The following is a 22,863-nucleotide window of genomic DNA, read 5'->3' on the forward strand; positions in this document are numbered from 1 at the left end:
GAAGTTCACTTCCAGCTCATAGCCACAGCAAGCCATTGTGGTGTATGCAAATTAGCTCAATGATCCAACCACAAGGCTGTAAAGACTACTACACTGGTGATCCCTAATAAGGGTGAAACCGATATGCAGTTTTCTACAGCCTTGAGAAATGTCTGTCTTGGGTTGATAAGGCTATGTATAAAGTAGCACTGTCCTGCAAAGGACAAACATTTCCTGGACCAAAAGGCTTGTATTTAGGTACTTTGCATATGCACAATGCCTTGCTGATTGGCTTTGAACTGAAGGTGAACTTCCAGTTATGGTTACTTGCTGGCAATGGCTCAAATAGACTATTCTACTTTCACATATTCTGTTGAAAGGTTTATTTTTTTTTTTAGTTTATTTTTTAAGTCTTCTCAAACCCACCATAACTTTGCTGGTGTTTGATATATCTACATCTCCATCCATACATCTGTCTCGAAAAACACGAAAGGTAATTTCTAGCTGATCATGCTGTAGATGCAAAGGGAAGGGGTGAGGGAGAGCAAAGACTGTAGGAAGCAGAACAAATGCCATGATGCAGAAGCAGTTGGCTCAGAATGCAGAGAACATTCTGAGTAATGGTGGGTTTAGAGACCTTGCATATATTTCGTTTTTGGAAATTGATTTTCTAAAACGTTTTTATTGACTGACATTCATGACTAATCTAATTTCAAACAATGGCAGTAGCTTTTTGATATTTCTATTGTTGACCTAATGTGTATTGTAACCATGATTTACATTCGCCACTCATTTATATAATCCTGTCACGCTAGTTCATTAAACACGCTTCTTAAATATGAACTTTCATTGCTTGTGAAATTACTAAACTGTTAGCGAAGCTACAGACTCCTTATGTCCTGGCATTTTGTGAAGTTGGCTTGAAAGCCCAACAGCTGGTAATGAATAGAATGTGCAACATGTTTCGGGCCTAGCTCTTAAGATAAACAGATAGGCATGGGACTCACGGCTATACTCGCAGTCCCATTGGTGATAATTTATTTGCATGAATGGATGATCACGCACTGCTAGTGAGTGGTTCAGGAGGTTTAAAAACAAGACAGATGTGCAAGTTGAAGAACTGAAACCACATTACATCTGTTTTGCACTCCCTGGATTGCCTACTGGTGTACATGTCCCACAGAACCTCATGCCTTATGTGAAAATGATCCAGATTACCAAATGGCATTGTTTAAATTCTACTCCGCTGCTAAGAGCACTACATTTCATCAAACCATGGCTTGGTGGATTCAAAAACTCAAAGTGCCATAGGTAAGATACTTCCTTCTGAAGTCCTAGACTCTGTAACACTCTTTCCCCTATCCCTGAGAAAATAAGAGAACTGTAAAATCATTGAGGGAAAGCAACTCACTTTGGATAGGCTGACATTTGGTTGTATACTAATTGACCTTTTCACAATTGGCCTCAGGAGAATTGACCTCGGGGGAATTGACCTAATTTAGGTCAATTAGGACATGTATGTGGGGGTGGGGGGAACCCCCACTACCCTCACCCAATCCCCTTATATTATTTATAATCCAAAACCAACCCAATACATATACAAAAAGGTCAATTGTAAAAGGTCAATTTGGGTAATACCTGCCAATTTTAGGCGGCATTTGATTGTGCTAATTGCCCATAGCACCATACTAAATTTCCAACAATTATTTTTTGTTGTCCTCACTTAGGTACAATATTCTTAACTGCTGTAGACACCTGTGAGTGAATCGTTGTCAATGTACTTTGCCCCCCATCTTACGTATGTGCATTAAAGCGTTAAAGCCTCAAAACTGCAATACAATAATCAAATGTTCAGGTTATAATTGTGGGCGTCATTTAGTGTACACTGTTTTCCATTGGGGTGCTGGATCTTTCTGTCATTAAGTGGTCACGGTGTCTTTCTCAACGCTTATGATTTTGGTGACATAATGTCACAGGTTTGTGTGTTCTACATAACGAAATGTCTGTGCACATTAGTTTGTTAGGTGGATAGATGGAGATGGCTTTTTTTTTTTTTTTAATAACCTGGCAGTTCAGGAGCAGGGGTGCTCACATGCAGGGTGAATACAGCCCCTGAACTGTGCTAGCTAGGTTACCTAATTGTTTAAACTTCAGTGTAGTGATCTTTGTTCTTGGTAGACCAGTGCTCAATGGAACCCTTTAATCAGAGTAGACGCGCAATAAATTTGACCCACACTGACATTTCCCACTAAACTTGTTCCCTTGTTGTGGCCCATTTTGCACGTTTAAGAGCTGGTATGGGTGCCACATATTGTACCATTTGTGATGGGTTTGCAGGAGCACTGCGTGGGTTAGCTGATCAGAGAAAGGAGTGCTTCTGCTGGTGACACGTGGTATTGACCGATCAGAAAGGAAGCTAGGAAGTGAGTGCTTGGGAGGAGAAAGGGGGGGGGGTGGTGGGAGAGTAGGGTGTCTAGAATTTGTATAAACCAAGTAGCAACTGAAGGCTTCCACTGTGAAGTAGAGCAGCGCAGTCATGCATAGACCAGACGGTCTTTGTGAGGATGGGAGCAAAGGGAAGAAATTAATACCCTGATTCATGGAGTTATTTTGCGTGTAAAATGCCGATTTGCGCGCCTTTCTGCCCGAAAATCCCTGTTTCAAGTATGGGGATTTTTGGGCAGAAAGGCGAGCAAATTTGCGTTTTTCACAAATAATTCCATGAATCGGGCAGTAAATTATTGCCACTAGTTACAAACCATGCAAAATAGCAGGCAGGCATGGCCAAGTTAGTCAATTGGCAGAGTTTTGGGCTGCCGGTGGTGTTTTTGGGTGGATGTATTGTTGAGAAGAGTGCACCTGGCCACTATTTCGGGGATGAGGGAAAATGGCAGGGCAGGTTAGACTCTTTGACAACTGCCCTTCTGCCTGGCGTCAGAAAACTCGCACCCTTCCAAAGTAGTTCTCCTGCACCCCTGAAATATAATTGTACAACGGAGTAAGCCATTTTGGTGGAATAGTCTTGATGCATTCGAAATGCTTTGTAATAGAGGAGCTACATTTCAGTAAAACGGAAAAAGTGACCCTTTCTCCGCAACAATTGTAACGGTGGCGGGGCAGACCAGGCATGCTCTTCAGCTAATAAAAGTGGGCTGACCAGTCAATCTCCAGGCTGGTTCGAGTTTTGGGCCACTGCTAGGTTAAAACATGGGTCGTGCCTCACCTGCTTGCAATGTAAGTATTATTTTTTTTGGGGAAGAAAACATGTTTGTTGTGGGGGGCATAATTTTCATGCCCCCAACCACTATCCTCATGTAATTCAAACCTGTTTCCAGCAGAGTGAACAAGGTGCCGTAAGTGAGCTTTTAAGTCGCGGAGCTATCTTGCAGGTACATCCTGTCTTTTTCTCTGCTCTTCTACCTGATTATAAACGCTGAATGCACAAGGATACGAGGAAAGGAGCCATATTAATGTTTGCATTCAGTTATAAAACCTACTTGTAGGCAGTGCTCCATATAAGGTTTTGAAGTGGAGTGTTTTATTATCTATTTTTAATTTTGGCTATTAGGTAGCGGCGAAAGCGCTACCTATAAAGCCAAAACAATTGTCATTACAATAATAGCTTTAACATGAGAGCTTAACATAGGGGCTTTGGATGCAGGTTTGTACATGCTTTTCAATGCAGTTTGACAAATGAGGATGGACATTATGTAGTTTGGCCATGTGTCCCACCCATTAAAAATAAATGTTACTATTAGAATTGCGTTTGGTTTTAAAATGGCTATAAAAATGTCAATGGCCTTACTTGGTTGTTTGGTCTAGCCTTTTCCGATGGAAGCAGTAGCTGATTGAATGCACAGTATGCTAGTGATGTGATTGGATCTCGAGTACTGCTGTGCATGACGCTAGCACGACTGGTTCTGCCAATGATTGTTATTGTGCCTGCTTTTACATTACTTCCACGAAGTGTCCAGTGTTTTCCTGTGTACTGCTCGCAGTGTTTAGTGTTGAGTACTGTACAGTTCTGTAAGGGAGCCTATACGGCGGCTCATTGTGGTACACATCTCGTTCCACGATTGTGTGCCTCGGTGCCTGGGGGTTTTGGTTGGGGAAGTGGGGTAGATGTCTCTTTCTGTTACAGTGCCGTGAAGACCTTGTATTGGGAGGGGGTGAGCATGTACTGCCCGTGGACACACCTTGTTAACAGGGTGTGGTGCTGTGACATTCATGGTGATGTTCCGTGAGGGTATGGAGCAGTGCTGCGAGGCACTATCTTGTAGGGCTGTTGGTTGCTTACCTGCGCCCACAGTGTAGTTATGTCCCCAAGATTTTCCCTGATCCGAGCTTTCCCTAAGCGGTACTATGTCACGCCAGTGCCCAGTAGGAGGCTGCCCACCACGGTGTCCCGCTGCTGGCCCGCATGCCAGCTTGTAGCGCGCGGGTACACCGGCGAACTAGCAGCACTCTCCAGCCCCCTATTGCCATCTTCACAAAAGTGCTTGGGTTCTCGCAAGAAAACTGCTTATTCCTGATACCGCAGAGCCAGGACAGGGCCATCCAATTCTCACATCGTGCCCTGCCTCTCAGCAACAGCGACCGGGACTAGGTAAAGGGTGAGAGGTGTCCAAACGTGGGAAGGGGCCAGTACCTCCCACATAATGGCAATACCTGATAATGATCTGAGTGCCTTCCATTTGAATTGACCCCCTGATGCTTGTTGTCTTTAACTTTCCATTTGATACCAATACCTGGAAAAAGAATTGTACTACCCAAAGCTGTTGGCTTTTCTGTACGTCGCCCCATGCAGTTGGCACACCAAGAATGTCACCCTGCTCTTTTATAGCATGCCCTCAGCCACTTGCATGCAATGATCATCTTTGACTATTCAATAGTTGTACAATTTAACCAAACCTTAAAGGTTTAGCACCTGATTAGGGAAGTATGGATACCACTTTACTAAGAAAAATGTATCATTTCTCTTTCTTTACCTACATTGAACAATCGTGTTGTGAAAACAAACTGACCATCTTATTTCCTTTCGTTACTGAAGGAGGGTGACCAGATGATTGCATGTTATCTTTTCACCCCTTCCTTAGTTTTGGGTATTCGCTGGTGCTATAAGTCAAATGTTTTGCCTTTGAATATCGATGGAGGGAGATCAGATAGGAGAGAGGGACATGCTGCTTGTCCGTTTTTGGCATTCTACCCACCCAATTGACCGTCTATTGCCAGGCCAATCTCTATGGCCATTCCCACTCGCTACCTACCCTTCATCATCCAAAACACATCCTTCTGGAACCTTTTTGAGTTGGCTCTGTCTAGCAGCAACATTGAACTTTATACTGTATAGGGCATGCCAGTGTTATTTTGTCTTGGAATGGCTCAATTGCAGCTGCAAAGGAACGTTTGGTGTTGTATATCACAGTGTGTGCCTTCAGCTGCTTGATTTATAAGCAATGTGTGTCTCCACAACTGTTCCTTGCACTGAAGTCCTTTTTAAAAAAAAAAGCACTGGCAAAGCCAACATTTGTGTGTATAGATATAGCATAGACATTCGGCACGCACTGACATCATATGGCCAGGTACTTGCACCATTTTCCAGCTGTTACATCTTATGGCCAGGTGCTACTCTTATGGAAGGGCCTGGTAAATGCTGAGCCATTGTCCACACGCGCCAAAACTATTGGCTTTGCCAATGCTTACAATTGGGAGTAAAATTGTTTTTTTAGGGAGTAACCATATAAGCCCTATTCCCAATGGAAGTATTTTGTAAGCAAATAAAAAATGTTTCAACTAGAAAATAGGTATGTTTTTGCACCTAGTATATTTGTACACACTAAAAAATGTTTACTCACGGTCAGGCAGTTAAAATAGTTTCTTCCTGTGGTACTATGTGCACTAAAGCTATCCATGGAGCCTTGTGGTGGAAAGCAGGGGTACAAGGTGCTACGTGTCAATTTTGCATTTTTTGTTCGTAGTATTTTTACTCCCCTTTTTAAAAAATGTTTTGGGGGTGTTTGCGTATTATTAGGAGTACAAGTGGTCGATAGTCCTACCTGTATGGCTGCTTGTAGGGCAAGAACGCATTTTAAATTCAGCAATATTCCTCTTGAGAACGTGGGAGTTTTAATCTAGTATACAGTAACGTTTGTTATGAATTTTGAGTCTAAACCGCCTCAATTAATTCTTTATCTACAAAGGTTACTAATTAAATATTTAATTCCCTGACCGGGTTTGGAAAAGTGGTATGCCCCAAGGCTTGGGTTGTTTTTGTTGCTGGGGATGCTAGAGACCAGGTATATAGAGAATGCGGGGCCCCATGTCTGGGGTTTGTGTTGTGAGCTGTGAGGGGATGAGTAGGAAGTCATGGATGGTCTTCCCTCCCTCTTGCTCAGTATTTTTACGGCTTGTCGCTACGTATGACTTCTCCGGTTCCCCTCCCACATCTATCAGAAAGAGTAGATATCTAAGTGTAAGCACACCAGTCCACTGCTAAAATTAAACTGCTATTTGAACTTACAAATTTGTTTTCTTCCAAATGTGTTCGTAACTGACAGTGGTGTACAGTGTTTTGTTGCTATGAAAGTTAAGTGTAAGCACGCCAGACTTAATATTTTCTTGTCTTTCTTTTCTTTTAGGTGTACTTCTATCCAGTGTTGTTCTGGTTTTATCACAGCGAGCACTTTTCAAGTTTTACATGTTCAGCCTAGCCTTTCTGCTAGCAACAACATCAGTGTTGGTGAATTATTATGCCACTTTGCACATCAACTTCTATCATGTGTACTACACAGCAGCCTTTGGAGTGGAGCCTTTCCCTTCCAGTGGACCGTCAGTATGGATGGCACTTATTATCCTACAACTAACGTTTGGAATTGGATATGTCACGTTGCTCCAACTGGAGTCCAGGTTCTCTTACCTAATCATTCTGGCTTTGTTGCTCCCTGTAACGGGTCTAGTCCTTGAATTACCAGCACACCTACAGCAGATTTTGGTTTTAATTTCCGGTATTGTCCTGACGTTCCAGACCATGGCGTGTTTACTTCTGAAAGTGCAAACGTTCTACTATTCTACAAGGTACATTTATCTCTTGATAAAGCACATGTACCGGGTTTATGGATTACAATTGTTAATTGAAGATACATGGAAAAGGATCCGTCTTCCAGATATACTGCGAGTCTTTTGGCTAACTAGACTTGCTGCCCAAGCAGTTATATTGGTGTACGTGTTGAAGGTGGCTGAAAACGGAACATCAGATGCTCCCTATTTAATATCTTGGGACACCTTTTGTGATTTGGTGTGTAATCTTATTATCAGTGGCTGTGATTCTACTCTAACTGTTATGGGAATGAGTGCTGTGATTTCTTCGATTGCACATTATTTGGGTTTGGGAATTTTGTCTTTCATTGGCTCCACGGAAGAAGAGGACAAGAGACTAGGGTTTGTTGCTCCTGTTTTGTTTTTTATTTTGGCGCTACAGACTGGTTTAAGTGGATTGAAGCCAGAGGAACGACTTGTTCGCTTGAGTCGAAACATGTGCCTTTTGTTGACTGCAATCTTACATTTTGTCCATGGAATGACTGACCCTGTGTTAATGTCCCTCAGTGCCTCTCATGTGTCCTCTGTTCGCAGACATTTGCCAGTGTTGTTGGTCTCTACATGCCTTTTTGTTCTTCCAATATTTCTCAGCTATGTCCTGTGGCATTACTATGCACTAAATACCTGGCTGTTTGCAGTAACTGCATTCTGTGTAGAACTGTGTCTGAAAGTAATTGTTTCTTTAACAGTGTATACACTGTTCATGGTGGATGGTTACTATAACGTGCTTTGGGAGAAGCTTGATGATTATGTATACTATGTCCGTTCAACTGGCAATATTATTGAATTTGTATTTGGAGTAATTATGTTTGGAAACGGAGCCTACACCATGATGTTTGAGTCAGGAAGCAAAATCCGTGCTTGCATGATGTGTCTGCATGCTTACTTCAATATCTACTTGCAGGCAAAGAACGGATGGAAGACTTTTATGAACCACAGGACTGCTGTTAAGAAAATTAATTCTCTTCCAGAAGTAAAGGGAAGCCATTTAAGCGAAATTGACGATGTATGTGCCATATGCTACCATGAGTTTCAGACGTCTGCTCGTGTTACTCCGTGCCATCACTACTTTCATGCACTTTGCCTACGAAAATGGCTGTACATTCAAGACACTTGCCCCATGTGCCATCAAAAAGTGTATATAGAGGATGACTCAAAAGAAGGTGCAACAGTAAATAATAACAATGGGATTGTTGCACCAGAAGCTGAAAATGTAGTGGCTGGTCAGGCGGGAGCTGCTGCCCTTGCACCAAATAATGAATTAAATGTACTGAATGAAGACAATGATGACAGCACGGACTGTGACGAAGAGGAGTGGACAGTTGAACGACGCAACACGACTGCTGAGGAAGAATATCTGAACGATACTGACTCTGGTGGGGATTAATGTTTTTGTACGAATCCTAGAGGTATTTGTTCAAAAACAAGTAAAGTTCTGCCTCATCAGTGTTGAGCTGAAAGCACAAAAACAGTATTGCAAAAGGTGGTGTAAGCTCTGTAAAAAGTTGTGTTGTGACGTGCTAATGTAAATATACCTCTTTCCTTACTGCTGGTCTCTTTTGTGACCATGAAATTTATGTACATTATTGTACATGGAATAAAATTGATTTCGTATAATCCTGTTTTTAAAGGCAAAATTTGATGTTTATCCAAAGTGGTCTATGCCAAAGATGTCTAGATACAAATTTATAATCAAGGTTTAATATATATCTATTGTGCTGCCAACTGTAAAGGGATTTAATTTGGGGATGTTTACAATGTTGAACTGAATATCTAAAAACAAAATCAAATATTTAATTTCATTTTTGCCATTTTTAAAGAGGGCATACAAGCACACTTAAGTCGTCGGGAATTAACATAACTTGGTGGTTTTGAAGTTGCTCAGCATATTTTGAATTTAGAAATGTTGCCATGTATCGCAGGGGTGGCTTTAGCAAGTCCAGCCTTGTTTACAGACATGTTCTGTATCTATTCTAAGATGGATGCCTGTACTAAAACACTTGCCATGCCTGGTCCAGTCGCTTATAATAGATAAGGAGTTGTAAGTTGTATATGTGCACTCATGGGACATACTTCTTTTGAACACACCAGAAACATAGGTGCCATGCTTGTCTGAAATTTCGTTTTTTTTTTGGTGTGTACATTGTCTGGGAGTGCACTAATTTGGCCGTTTGACTTTTTTGTTTCTTTTGAGTAAAAGCGTTTGGGGCGAGAGGCATGCCTATTTACTGTGTAGTTAAAGGATGTTGTATCCAGATGTTGTGTCCATCAAGTAATGCAGGCAGGGCCAGCGTTGTTGTGCTTTTGCCCACATGGTAAACAGCCATAGGATCTGCCTTCTTGTAGGCTGTATATGGGTCTGTCACAAAACTGGCACTGGGATGTAGCTATTTTCACAAATTTATTTTAAAATATAGATTCTGGTGTCTATTTCCTCATTTGCTGTGAGAGATTGTTCTCATCGGCCCCTTCAGTGAATCCTATTGGCCCATGCTATAGTTTATAGACTGAGCAAGAATAATCCCTACTTTGAGGATCTCCTAACAGGTGTTTTCTTGCAGGTTATGAGGGCCCAGTTTATGTATACTTTAGAATACAATGAGCAGAAGTATATTGGAGAGAAATACATGCTCTTATTCATTCCCTTTGGAATAAATGTTCCGACTTCAAACAATGATGGTTACTCAAAGACATTGCTTCCAATGATGTGGTCGTTTCACAGGCACTGAATGGCAACACACAAGCTCTCATGTGAAGATTCTTTTCCCCATGTTGCAACCATTAATTGCCCAATGAAATGTTCTCTCTGAGCATGATTAGGAAATTGCAAAATTGGTATTTTCCAAAACTCAAACTATTCGATTAAAGAAGGGTTGAAAAAAAACTTTTGTGAATTCTCGAATGCTTAATCTCCACCTGAATGCCATGTTATTGGAAGTGTACCTCAGCGCTTTTTGATCTTTCCAAATGCATACGAGAGCAGAATGTATTTGAAGACCCATTTGTGTTTCCATAGAAATAGATGAGCAAATTTTACCTATTTCTATGGACGTCTAAGGCCAGCAGTTCAACAGGGAGAAGGATACATCCTCAATCTCAGCCTTATCTGGAAGGGTGTCTCCCCTCAATATGCACAGACGGTTGCAGTTCATGGTGTCTTCATGTGGCCATTCCCTTCCCATTGGGGACTTCCTCCATTGGAGACTTGCTCCCTGTGTGAATTCCTTCCATCTCCCAAATCCTCCTTGGTCCCTAATGACACAAACCAACACCAATTTTGCATAGCTGCAACGGCAGTGTTCTTCTATTGGAGTACATTTTCTTTGACCTCCCTGCGTTTTCCTGTCCTGGGTAACTGATACCGCACATTTCTTACTTCATTGGCTATTTTGTATCATTTGGCGAATGTAGTGAGCATCTATATTCAAAGCTGCTGCCAGATTGAGAAATAATGGAAGGGGAGAACATTATTTCTGCCAAACCGTGTATAGAGAGAATATCTTGGAGGAATGGCTCATTCTTTATTGGAGAGGCAGATGATATTATGTGAGAAACGGTGGATAATAATGTTGGAGAGTATAAATGAGCAGATGGGACGATGGAGGTCTGTGTCGGATAAAGGGCACCTGTATATTTTTGTTGGCAGATTGAAAAGTATGCAAACACTGCACACTGTAAGGAACAGTAGAACAGATATACCAGAATTGGGATTGGTACTTGGACAGGGTTCAGAAGGAGTGGTTGGTAGTCTAGCCCGCTTAGTAAATTGTAGGTAGTTGCATTTATTTTTCTGCTTGCATGTAGGGGGTTTAAGTCTTTACTTTTCTGTGACCTCCTTTCAGTGATACATCCTATTGGGCGGAATTGCAAACTCTCTGAGGCATTGCTGCCTACGTACATAACCTTAGGAGGACCCTTTACGGTTTGACAGGAGAGCGATCCAATTTGCAACAAGCATGTTGACAGTTTAGACTGGCAGGAATCCTGCTGACCTTTCTGAGAAAGAGTTGGCGGCAGGCTGAAGGGGAGGAGGGGGTAGATGTTTTGGTATGGGGATCATTCAAATGTCCTAGGACTACACTTTATTTCCTAAACTCCTGAGACAGTCTCCCTTATATGTTGTGGAGGGGGCACAGTATCATGTTAAGGTTAATATACTTCGATCTTAAACTGTATTGCTTACTGATCCTATCTTGAATAGTCTGTGTAGATTGTAAGATCCATTTTGGTGAATGTACGCCTTCTTCGGGAAACACTAATCTAATACCCCCAGTACACAGTCCCACTTCACAATTCTAGGCAAGAAACTGGTGGTTTGATCAAAGCTCAAATGTATGTACATTAAACGGGGTCTCTAAGCTTGTATGCAGGGGAAGTCCCCACAATATTACACAATTACAGGCACCTTGTCCACAAAAAACGATAACCTTCCTGCATTAATCTCACACCTCATTTTTACATACAATCTATTTACGACAGAATGACAATAGGCATGACTTAATTCTGTTGCTTATTAGTTAATACATCAACTCTTCATTAGCCATCAATGCACTGCCAGACTACAGTTAATTTTTACTCTCCCCCAATAACATCAACAATGTATAGCAAAGAACTTGCATATGTTTAAATCACTTTACATCTATTAGTTGCCACATTGCAAGTGTGGGGTTGTGGGTGTCTAATCTATGTGTGTACTTGAATGTGGGCTATTATGAATTGCATGTACATTTCTCAGGTCTGGGAAGCAGTGTTATCAATTTAGAAGGCACATACTATTTTCTCCCAGACAACCTGGGAGAATGGTTTGATAAATGTATTAAATGGATGGAAGTGTCCCTCCCCTCACTAATAGAAAGCCACTTTGCAATGTATACGATGTATGGGATTTAAATTCAGATGATTTTATGGGAGAAGAAATGATGCAATTAAATTTGCTCTCATTCCTTATTAAATAGCCTCGGCCTTCACAAAACAAGCATTATGAAGCAGACCTTCATTAGGCTGTGGTGTTTGTCTTCATATCACAGCTAAATGTTCATTATTTCTGTGACAATGCTTTGGATACAATAGACTGCATAAAATGATATCTGTACCACTACGCATACAGCTCAGAAATGTATTTTGGGTTAGATTGAAATGTCATCTCATTTGATTCTAAATGTATTGCAAATGTTTATTTTGCATTCATTCAATGTATTTGGCATCACCTTCCAAAACCACATACCTTTCTGGGATTTAGATGGTAAAATAATCTGGTGGCTAGATAGCAGATTGTTTTATTGGGGAAGGCTCACATTCACTTTGGACTAGTCTTTAAAGACAATGAGCCAGCAGAGCAGAGACCCTCTCAGTTTGAAGTCTCGCTGTCCGCAAGCCACACTTGATCTACTTCAATGAGGATTGGGCTGGTTCTGGTTTCCTTCACTGCAGGTTCCCCTGTGGATAGGACTCCTTCTGTTAGAACAGGAATCTTCCCATCTGCAGCCCTTAAAGCGGTCTCCCAGTAAGCCATCCATCAAGAACAGGTGGTGGTCTTTCTTGCAACATTTTCCAGACTCCTGATCCCTTTTCAAAGTGTTAAATATCCCCATGCTTTGTCCTGATTATGCCACACTATTTGACTGGCCCAATAGTTCCACTGGCCTGCTTCATAGTCGGACACTCTGATTGAATATGCCCCACCCCCAAATCTTCATTGGATGGTTATACCTTCTATATTCGTGAGAACGTAAAGTGTGCCCCCCCCCCCAATCTGCTCCATTTTACATGTTTTTGTTTTAGCTAAAATGCACACACGCATTCTAAACTCCTCTGGTGAATCCAATGCCAGGACTTTGATATCCATGACCGTTTCCTCCAACAGCACTTTGAGACCATACCAATGGGAAAAGACGCTATACAAATGACAATTACATAAGTGCAGGTAGGTACCAACCTTTCATGTAAATGAGATGGATTGCTGTACTCTGGCATCATAGATGCATGTCTGGGTATGCAATATAAATGTATAGCATAGTTCATTTTATTCATCATTTTAACTTTTAATACTCTTAGGGAATTTTGTATCACATTAAAGCGAGGCTCTCTGCTTCACAACACACCCAGCCACATGTCTCTAAAGTTATGTGCCAAAACCGTTTTCATCTATCTTAAAATAAAAGGCCAGACGTATGTTTGTCCGATGCTTGTCATGAGCAGTAGAGGCTCCCCGAATGTTCAGAATGCTCTGCTAGATGGAACTATTGCCTTAAGAGATATATAGTGGTCCAGTTTCCATAGCTTCACCTGGTATTTTTTATTTTGCTTGCTTGTTAGGTGCTTCTACAGCAAGTAAAATACTGTTCCAAAGCACCCACAGAGCGAAGAGAGGGAACAAGGGAAGTGAAACACGATACAAAACAAACGAACAATAGTTAGAGCAGTGGAAGGAAAAAGGACGAACCTACTATGCCTTGTGAGTATTTAGAATGTGCACGTGCAGCAAGGAAGAGGGCAGAGGGGGTAAGTGCTGGGGAGTTCAAGCTCATGGGTGAGCCACAGATGAAGTGTGTAAGGTGTGCCAATGCAACTGCCGAGGGTAGACAGGAGCTGGGCTGATGAAGGATGAGATAAAGAGGAAGTCTTAAAGAGCTTCCGGAATTTAAAAAAGTCACGCTCAAGGCGCAGAGGGAACTCTTCCATAGGAGGGAGCCAGCTAAGGAAGGTGAATGACCACTGCAAAATGCTTTACACACAGAGTTGGTGCCAGAGGAACTTTGTGGTCTAGAGGGAGAATATCTAGTAAGGAAAGGGTGAAGATACTGTGGTCCCTGTGCCCAGACAGCCTTGTGTAGGATGCAGAGGGATTTTAATTTAATCTGTGCAACAACCGGAAGCCAGTGAAAACATTTTAAGGACGGAGCGAGGCGGTCCCTGGGCTTAAGGCCAAGGATAAGTCTCGCCCTATTCTGGATTAGCTGGATGGGTCGCAGAGTGGAAGATGGTAGACTCAGGAGGAGGCTATTGCAATAGTCAAGCCTAGAGAGAACCAGGACTTGGGTAACATTGAGCCTCTGGGGGAAACTGAGAAAAGGGAGAATTCCTTTGAGAAGGAAGAGCTGAAAGTGGGACTTCTTGGCAATGTCCTGAGTGTGAGGGAGAAAAGAGGGGGGAGTCGAAGATGACTCCAAGGTTTTTGGCTTCAGAAGAGGCAGCTGGAGAGAGCCCAAGGAGGAAGGCCAAAGTGAAAGGAAGGAGGAAGCAGGGGTCCCAATGGGAAGGATATCAGTTTTACAGACGTTGAGGAAGAGATCATTGGAAGTGCACCAGTACTGGATGGCAGATAGGCAGTTGGGGGATGACGGCTTGAAAAAGAGCTGCGTAACACTGGAAGTTGGAGGAGGAGATGACGCGTGCAAGCAGAGCAAAGAAAGGTAGATTTTAGAGCCACAGGGAGAGGATAGAACCCTCAGGGACACCACAGGTGGAGAAGGAAGTAGGAGAGGAGAAGGTGCACATGATGACTTGGGAAGAGCGGTTAGTAAGGAAGGATGGCAGCCAGTCCAGTGCCCGTTCTGAGATACCAAGGGTATCGTGGAGACCTTGTATGAGGATGCAATGTTTGAAAGTGTCAAAGGCCGAGGAGAGAAGGATGAGGACAGCTGGGGAGTGGAGTCCAGAATTGCAAGCAGTTCTTCACAGGTGTTCAGAAGAGCAGTTTTGGTGCCTTGGGATGCTTGGAATCCAGCTTGATGGTTGTGGAGACCACCAACAAATTTGGTGTGTGAGTTGGGGGCAATTCCAACTTCTCCAGGAAGGGGGTGATGGGAATAGGGTGGTTGTTTGCAGGGCAGGTAGGGTCTACTGAAGGTTTTTTCAGGAGTGGACGCACAAGGGAGTGTTTAAGGGAGGCGGGGATGGGGGGAAAAGCCCGTGTCTAGAGTGATTGCAGAAATCAGCGAGTGCAGAGGCGCAAGAGAGCCAATGTCATCCTTGGTGGTCCTGGATGAGCAAGGGGAACCCTGTTTAGAAGAGACTTTCATGGAGTGGAAAACTCTGGTAACTGCTTCAGGTGTGATGGGAGAAGGAGGCGGGTGGGGGTGGGCAAGGAAGGTTAGGATGTTTGGGATGGTTCATAGCAAGGGTGATCAGGATGTCCTGGTGGTGAAGTGTGTGGCCAGCAGAGGGCCTGGGAAGGAAAAAGGGAGGAGACTGTGGAAGGGTAGGCTAGTTCCCTGCAGATCTTGAAAAATAAAGCCGTGTTTTTGGATGCACTTGAAACCCGTGCCTGTATGTGGGCTCTTTTCCTGACATTGATGGAGAGTCTGTTGCCTTTGGAGCAGGCGGTATGACAGTTTGAGCCTGAAGTTTGCCACTTCATTCTGCTGCCCTGCACTTTCAGTTCAGGGCTGCAAGTTCGCAGTCGTACCAAGTGTTCCACTTTGAGGCCGATTTCAGGCAGATCCTCATGACTGGGGCACCAATGTCCAGAGTATTGGTGATGGACAGGTAGTGGTTGTGGAGGACAGAGTTGGAGTTGAAGGTAAGGGGGATGAAGCGGGATGAAGGTGGAAGCAAAGGCAGCAACTGACACTTGTTTCATCGGGTGGATGTTGACGGGCGGGGGGGGGAGTGGGGCTGCGGTCAGAGGTCCAAAGGGACCCAGGTGGGAGAAGAGAATGGTCTGACCAGGAGAGATGGGTGACCTGGGGGCGGGGGGGGGGGGAAGAGGAGAGAGGTCAGAGTATGATGGTGTCCAGAGTGTGTCCAGCTGAGTGGGTTGGCCCCAAAGGGAGAATGGAGAGGGAAAGCAAGGTGCAGAGGTCGGTGAAGAGAATTGATGGAAAGCCGGGGGGGGGAGGTGTTTCGGTTGGGGTCCAGTTGGATGTTGAAATCACCCATGAGGAGGAGGGTGGATGAAAGTAAGGAAGAACAGAAACTGGCCCATTTAGAGAGGCCTTGTTGAACAGGATATACCTCATCATCCAGGCATGGATGGCCACCCATGGTCTATGCCTGAATGATGACAAAACAGAGATCATCATCCTGGGCACTCCCTCGACCCTCAAACTCAGCCCCGAATACTCAGCATTCAACATAGACAATAATATTATTACTGTCGCCAAGGAGGTTAAAACCCTGGGTTTCTATCTGGACTCCACTCTCTCCTTCAATAAGCAGGTCAATGCCTTGGCCACAGCATATACATGCAAGTTGATTAGAGCTGGCAAGGCTTTCCTGTCACAGGACAGTTGCATCACCCTAGCCAGAGCCCTCATTTTATCCAGGATGGACTACTGCAACGCTCTTTACATAGGAGCCAATAAACAAACCATCAAAAAAATCCAACTCCTACAAAATAATGTGCTGAGAGCAGCCCTAGAAATCCCCAAGAGAGAAGCTATCTCAACACCAGAAGAGCCAACAACTGGCTCTCCACTCATGATAAAATAATGCTAAAAACTGCCTCCCTCACCCACAAATGCTTGAACAATGCAGCACCCCGTTACCTATCCGACAGATTCACTTTGAAGCCTACAACAAGAATCACCAGACTCACCAACTACCTCTGGGTCCCCAGATACAAACGTGCCAAAATCGGAGGAAGCAGCTTCCAGGTCAAGGCAGCACTCCTATGGAACTCACTACCATCCCCTCTAAGAATCGATCAAACCTATCACAAGTTCCGCCAGAGCATCACTAGTTGGCTCAAAGATGCCGACATCTAGGCATATACCTTGCTAACTTAGCCCGGCACCTCTCTCTACACTGCATGCACCAACCGCGCCAACTACTTTGTAAAACTTTGCATGCCTTCAATGTACCTGCCTGTATATATCGTAACCTTATTGTAAACACATGTAACCAATCGGCACCTGCACACAAATGTATTTTACATGTTGTAACCAAGCTTTGAATATCCTTATGCCTTGCGCCTGAATACCCTCAGGTCTGGAGCGCATTACAAATAAACTAAACTACACAGGGTGGTGGTGCCTGGAGGCCGGTAAACGATAGCAATGTTCAGGGTGGAGGTGGGAGAGATGACCAACTTGCAAACCAGGTTTTCAAAGGAAAAGTAGAGCTGGGTGGGTAAGATGGAAGTAGGAATCCACTCATGGAAGAATTAAGGCAACTCCCCCCCCCTCTCTCTTTATGCCAGGGTGGTGAGGTTGAGGCTTGGAGATGATCTTGAAGCCATCAGGGATGAGGGACTTCAACGCAGTGACTGAGCTGGCATTGAACTATGTCTCGGTAAGAGCGAGCATGTCGTGATCAATGTCTTCAAGAAGGAGGCAGATGTCAGTGGAGTGTTTGTTGGATGAGCGGGCGTTGTTGCCAAGTAGAGGTTTGTGCCTTTGAATGTTTTCTGAGGTGGTGTACAGGGGCGTGGTACACCAGTCAGAGGATGGAGAGAGAGTGTAGAAGGGGGAGATGCAGGAGAAGGAAGGAAGGAAGGAAGTTAGTGAGAGAAGGCAGGATCCGGTCACTGAGAAGGTTGGTTTGTGGACCCTGAACTAGGATAGTGCCTGTGTGAAAGCAACATGAGGATGAGAAAATGGGCGACAGGACTTACACTTGGTGCCACTTTTAATAGTAGAGGATGTGGAAGGAGAGAGAGTGGAGATGAAATGAGGGGTCAATAGATCTGGAGAGGGGACAGAGAGAAGAGGATATCTGTGAAAATGTCTCTAGAGGAAACACTGACATAGGTGTCTGCGATGGGAAGTCCAGGGTTTGCACTCAAGATGTCTGCTTTTTCCTTCCAGACTTCGTGAGAGAGGTGGATAAGTGAGGGTGTAACAGTTAGAGAAAATAGGAGAGATGGAGAGAACCATAGGGGTGGCAGAGGTTAGGAGAGGAATAAAGAAGAGGCTGCAGAGCACTTGCTAAACTCACCAGGTGGCCTAGTAGAAGTAGTCGGAGGCATAAATGCAAACCAGAAAGGAATGCAATTTCAAGAGACGTGAGGTTCACAGATGAAAAAAGTAAACGCACCTAATTTATTTTTATTTTTAGAGATGGAGGAACAATGCAGTGAGAGACGATGTAGGTTAGTTGCGGCAAGGAAGGCAGAGTGCCAAGGCACAGTAAAAGGTTCAGAAGAGGTTAGTGGAGGAGTTCAGCCATTACTCGCTTGCAGATCTGCAGGGAGCATAGATGTCCAAGGATGAGGAAGCAGTAATTATTTTTTTAAACATGTCTTTATTAACCAGTTCACATCATCAAGGCATCAGACCACCATAAAACAGTCATGAAGGTGTACATTCACCAAATCATCAGTTTTCATAAAAGCAATACATATGCGTTAAGGGGTCGACCAAAGGCCCCCATCAGTTACCATGTATTCACAGCTATACTGTGAGACAGTCCTGCGCTCCCACTCCTGCACGGCCCCCATTAGGCTTTTGCCGAGTCCATTGCCGACAAATAGACAGACAATGGCTCCCATATGTCCTTGAGTTTATTTTGGGACCCACATAGGGCAGCATAGTCCCTGTCCAAATTACTCATCCAGATCAAGTCTGTCAGCGGGCTTCCATTTGTCCACTTCATCAAAATACACTGCCTGGACAGTATCATGCAGGTCACCAGCAGCTTACGCTTACTTTTTGGCACCCTGGTGGACCATCCAAACATACCACACATTAAAGTACATGGGATTACATGCCCCAGTATGTCTGACGTTTTCTTCGTAACGCTGCCCCAGAAGGGTCGCAGCTGGACGCATACCCACAGTATCTGCGTGATGCCCGCCGGTTCAGTAGAACATCTCGGGCACCTGGCCGGCCTTGACTTGTCATATTTGAGCCCAGGCTGGGGTAATGTAAGAGCTGTGAAGTGTCTTGAGTGGAATCAACTGCAACCTGGAGCTCGGGGCTCCCAGGCTTGTGACCCCACACAGCACCTTCCATTGGATGGCACTAAAGGTTTCCGCTGCATCCTACTCCCATTGTGTTATGTATTTAGGGTAATCTTGCTGAGCACCTGCCAGGATCAGCTTATACATGGAGGACAGAATCCCTCGACAGCTGGGGTAGTTTTTGATATAGTGTAGGAGTGGAGTGGTTTCTGGCATAGCTGGAAAACCTGGGTACCATTCCCTCATTGCCATCTTCATTCTAAAATACTGGAGTCTGCGCTGTAACCCTCCCCCCCCCCCTCACCCCTGTCCTCTCCATGAGTATGTATTGTGCAACAAACACCCCTGCTGGGTACAGGTCCTCCAGTCCCTAGCCAGGGCTGCGTCACAAGTAGGCCTCAAACCCTCTACGTACCATATTGGAATACCCGCATCAAAGGGGTGAGCCACTCCAAGCATCTTCAGAGCCCTCCTCCAAGCCTGCACCGTACATACCACTGGGTCAATCTTGCGTCTGCCCGCCACCTTCCCCGAGAGCAACACCCCCGGGAGAGAATAAGGTTTCACCGATCGATGTTCAATGCACACATGGGGGACACATGGCGCATCCGGCATCCAGTATTGGGCAAATGATAGTTGAGCTGCCAGGAAGTAGGCCTCAATATCTGGCACGCAGATCCTTCCCCCTCCCGTGGCAGTGCTAGCTCATCCCATCTTATTCGCAAAGCCTTTGGATGCCAGGCCAACTTATTAGCTGGGCACGCACTTTGCGGAAGAAATCCATCCCTGGCCATGCCGGAAGTTCTGGAAAATATACAGAAGCTTAGGTACTACCATCATTTTGACCAAGGACACTCTACTCATGAGCGAAAGCGGGAGACTGCACCACTTATCGACTTCCTTCGCCAGGGTATGCAGGTAATCAAGGTAGTTATCCCTGAGCAATGATTGGACCTCCCTGCTGACTTTATCCCCTAAGTATGTCACAACCGGCTGTTCCCACCCAAACCCCTCCGTGTTCAACAGTCGCATGTTAGTCGAATTGAGGGGGAAAGGTATGGACTTGGAGCAGTTCAGCAGGAGCTCGGAGTAGGCTCCGAAGTCTCGTGTCAGGGGGCCCAGGTTGGCCTCGGGGTTTCCAAGGTACAAAATGGCGTGGTCGGCATACAATGATGAGATCCCTACCCCCGCCTATAGGTAACACCCTGTGCCCATGATACTTCCGCAGTCAACTTGCCAAGACTTCAATTGCTAAAGCAAATAACGGGGGGGCAGAGGGCACCCCTGCCTTGTACCACTACCCAGCCTAAATTATTCAGAGAGCAAGCTCCTGATACGTATCCGGGCACTAGACCATGCAAAGAGTAGTTTTATCATGAAGAGCCTCCTCAAATTCGAGGAGGTCGGCCTCCCCGGGATAAATCCCGATTGGTCGCTGTGGATGATTTGCGGGATATGCGGGAGTAGGCGATCGGCTAGAACCGTAGCAAAGATTTTAGTGTCCAGATTAAGAAGAGAAATCAGGCAATATGATGCACACTCAAGCGGATCCTTACACGGCTTGAGGATCAAAGTCCCCACCGCTTCCCTAATAGTGGGCGGGAGTTGCCAGTCACCATGCCTTCCTCCCAGGCCCTCAGCATATGAGTTACCACCTCAAGTCCCCATTCTTTATAGAGCTCAGCCGTTAAGCCGCCCATCCGGGCGCCTTGGATGAAGGGAGATCCTGCACCGCCTTCAAAATTTCTTCCACGGTGCTGCCTCTACACCAAGGAGGGGGAGAGCTGCTGCCTTGACATATTCCACGAGAGATGCTCCCAACGAGTACAGAGACTCATAGTAACCTCAGAAGGCCTCTGCAATTTCACTAGGTTTTACCACAACCCCCCCCCACGCATCCACCCTGCCATGACCTCCCCAAGTCCCCGCTTGAGCCTCACCAGGTTCACCAGAGATCTAAAGGGTGTGCCTTCTTCCCTGTATCTACTTGCCATCGCTGGCTGTGCAAAATACCTCAACTCCTGATCCGCCAACGCGTGAAAGCGGTCCAGACCCTCCTTTAGTTAGCACACCTGGGGAGCCCGCTCTCTCCATCTCCTCCCAAGCTTTGATCTAACATTCCGTTGACATGCACCCTCCCTGCAGCACCACCTGAAGGCCTCCCAAAGGGTCCCCCTCCCGGCCTCTGTGCCTAGGTTTTCCTCAAAATGTTTGCAACCTCCAGCAGGGGTTGCTTCCCCCAGCCGCAAGGACCATAGGACTGGTGCATGGTCCGAGAGTGTCCTCGGGAGTATCGTGCACTCCTCAGCGCAGCTCACCAAATGCTGGCCTCACAATATATAGTCCAGTCTGGACTTAGTATTGTGTGCAGTAGTATGGTCTGTGAAGCTGCCCACTCCCGGAAGAAGCACCCTCCAGATGTCTTGGAGTTTGAGTAACTCCATGGCGTTCAGGATGGCCCCAGCAGCCCTGGATCATCTCCTCCTGATTTATCTATCTTGGGATTGAGTACCACATTTAAGCCCCCCGCCCACAACAAATTGGTGTGTGTGAATTTAAGCCAATGTCCCAGCAAAGAGTAAAAAATTCGGGGTCATCCACATTTGGCCTATAAATATTAACAAGGGTCAGTGACGTACCGCCCACCACCCCAGACACAATGACATATCTCCCTCCTGGGTCTATCACAGAGTCACTCACCTGAAGCCCCAGTGACTTGTAAATCAGCGTCATCACACCTGACGACTAGGCCGAATAGGTTGTGTAAAACGTACTGCTCCCCCAACTCTTGGCCACTCCTTAATTCCCTTTACCCTTGAGGTGGGTCTCCTGAAGCATTTCTATTCGTGCCCCATGCCTCTCACAGTATTGCATCACTTTTCGTGCTTTTCGTGGGTCATTCAGCCCCCTCACGTCCAAGCTAATTGCTTTGCGTGTAATTCCTGCGGAATAAGTTTAATGAGATGCCAGGATTGGCCTTTTGGACATCCCCTTCTGCAGGTGAACACATGATCTAACTCTGACGATGCAAACCATTTTGTAATTAACTCCAACACTCATTGCAGGGCTGTACACCATGAACTCTCTCCCCTCAACATCCTCCCCCACTGTCCACCCCCAACTGACAGTGAGTCCAACCCCATCCCGCAATACCCCAACAAGAATACTTGCATGAGCAACAGCCCGGGGGTGCCCGACACCGTCACCTAAGTGATCCCTCGTGGCCCAGCTGTCGAGGGGAGGTCACTGCTCTTGTCCATCACGGACATGCTGCTGGGCTGACTCATTACATGTCTACTGCTGCTGTGCTTGCGCCCGTCGGACCAATGGCAAGCAATCTAGTTCCGGCCAGTCACAACCGACCAGAACCGCTGGAGTAACTTAATTTTCTGCAGGCCTTCTTCTCATCGTGTCCCGACCGCACCAGGACTTCAGCGCCTGCCATTACTTTGGGAGGGATTCAATAAAATCATGCACAGCCTCTGGACTGGTAAATAAATGTGCCCTTCCGTTCTCGAGCATGGGGTCTGGCACGAATTCACATGCTCATGGAATATTCCCCGTCTTCAGGCTGGGAATCCTCAGTTCAGAAACGAAACTGAAACTGATTATTTTTCCTTTTACCGTCTTTCTCCTAATAACCAATCACTGGTCTCTGGGTCATACTGCCCCCAGCCAATGACTGCCCTCTACCTAAGCCCCTCCTCTGGCAGCCATCTTCAGATTTTACTGCACGTTCAAGTGTTGGGAGTCTTTGTGCTTATCTCTCGAGCTTTTACTGCGTGTTGCGTTTTTTTTTCAAAGAGTTTACTCTTATTTTTTTGGTCAAATTGAGCATCAAGCTCCACCGATTCATCTTCTGATTAATAGGGACCCGATTCGGAAATTTCAATGCCCCTCAAGGGTGAATTTTCATTGAATTTCACTTCTTGGAGGATTCTGGAAGA

The 22,863-nt window shown here is 45.2% G+C and overlaps 1 protein-coding gene across 1 annotated transcript in view; it reads left to right on the forward strand.

Annotated features, from left to right (window-relative positions):
• The window catches only part of RNF139 (ring finger protein 139), an 80,268-nt gene extending 71,577 nt beyond the window's left edge, over positions 1-8,691 (forward strand). Inside the window, exon 2 of the mRNA XM_069621593.1 lies at positions 6,618-8,691. Within this exon, the coding sequence (XP_069477694.1) occupies positions 6,618-8,461 (1,844 nt within the window). The 3' untranslated portion in view covers positions 8,462-8,691. The remainder of the gene's footprint in view (positions 1-6,617) is intronic.
• Positions 8,692-22,863: the final 14,172 nt, after the last annotated feature.

Source organism: Ambystoma mexicanum, chromosome 5q (assembly GCF_040938575.1).
Source record: "Ambystoma mexicanum isolate Mex_15411 chromosome 5q, UKY_AmexF1_1, whole genome shotgun sequence".
In the NCBI taxonomy this organism is placed as follows: Eukaryota; Metazoa; Chordata; class Amphibia; order Caudata; family Ambystomatidae; genus Ambystoma; species Ambystoma mexicanum.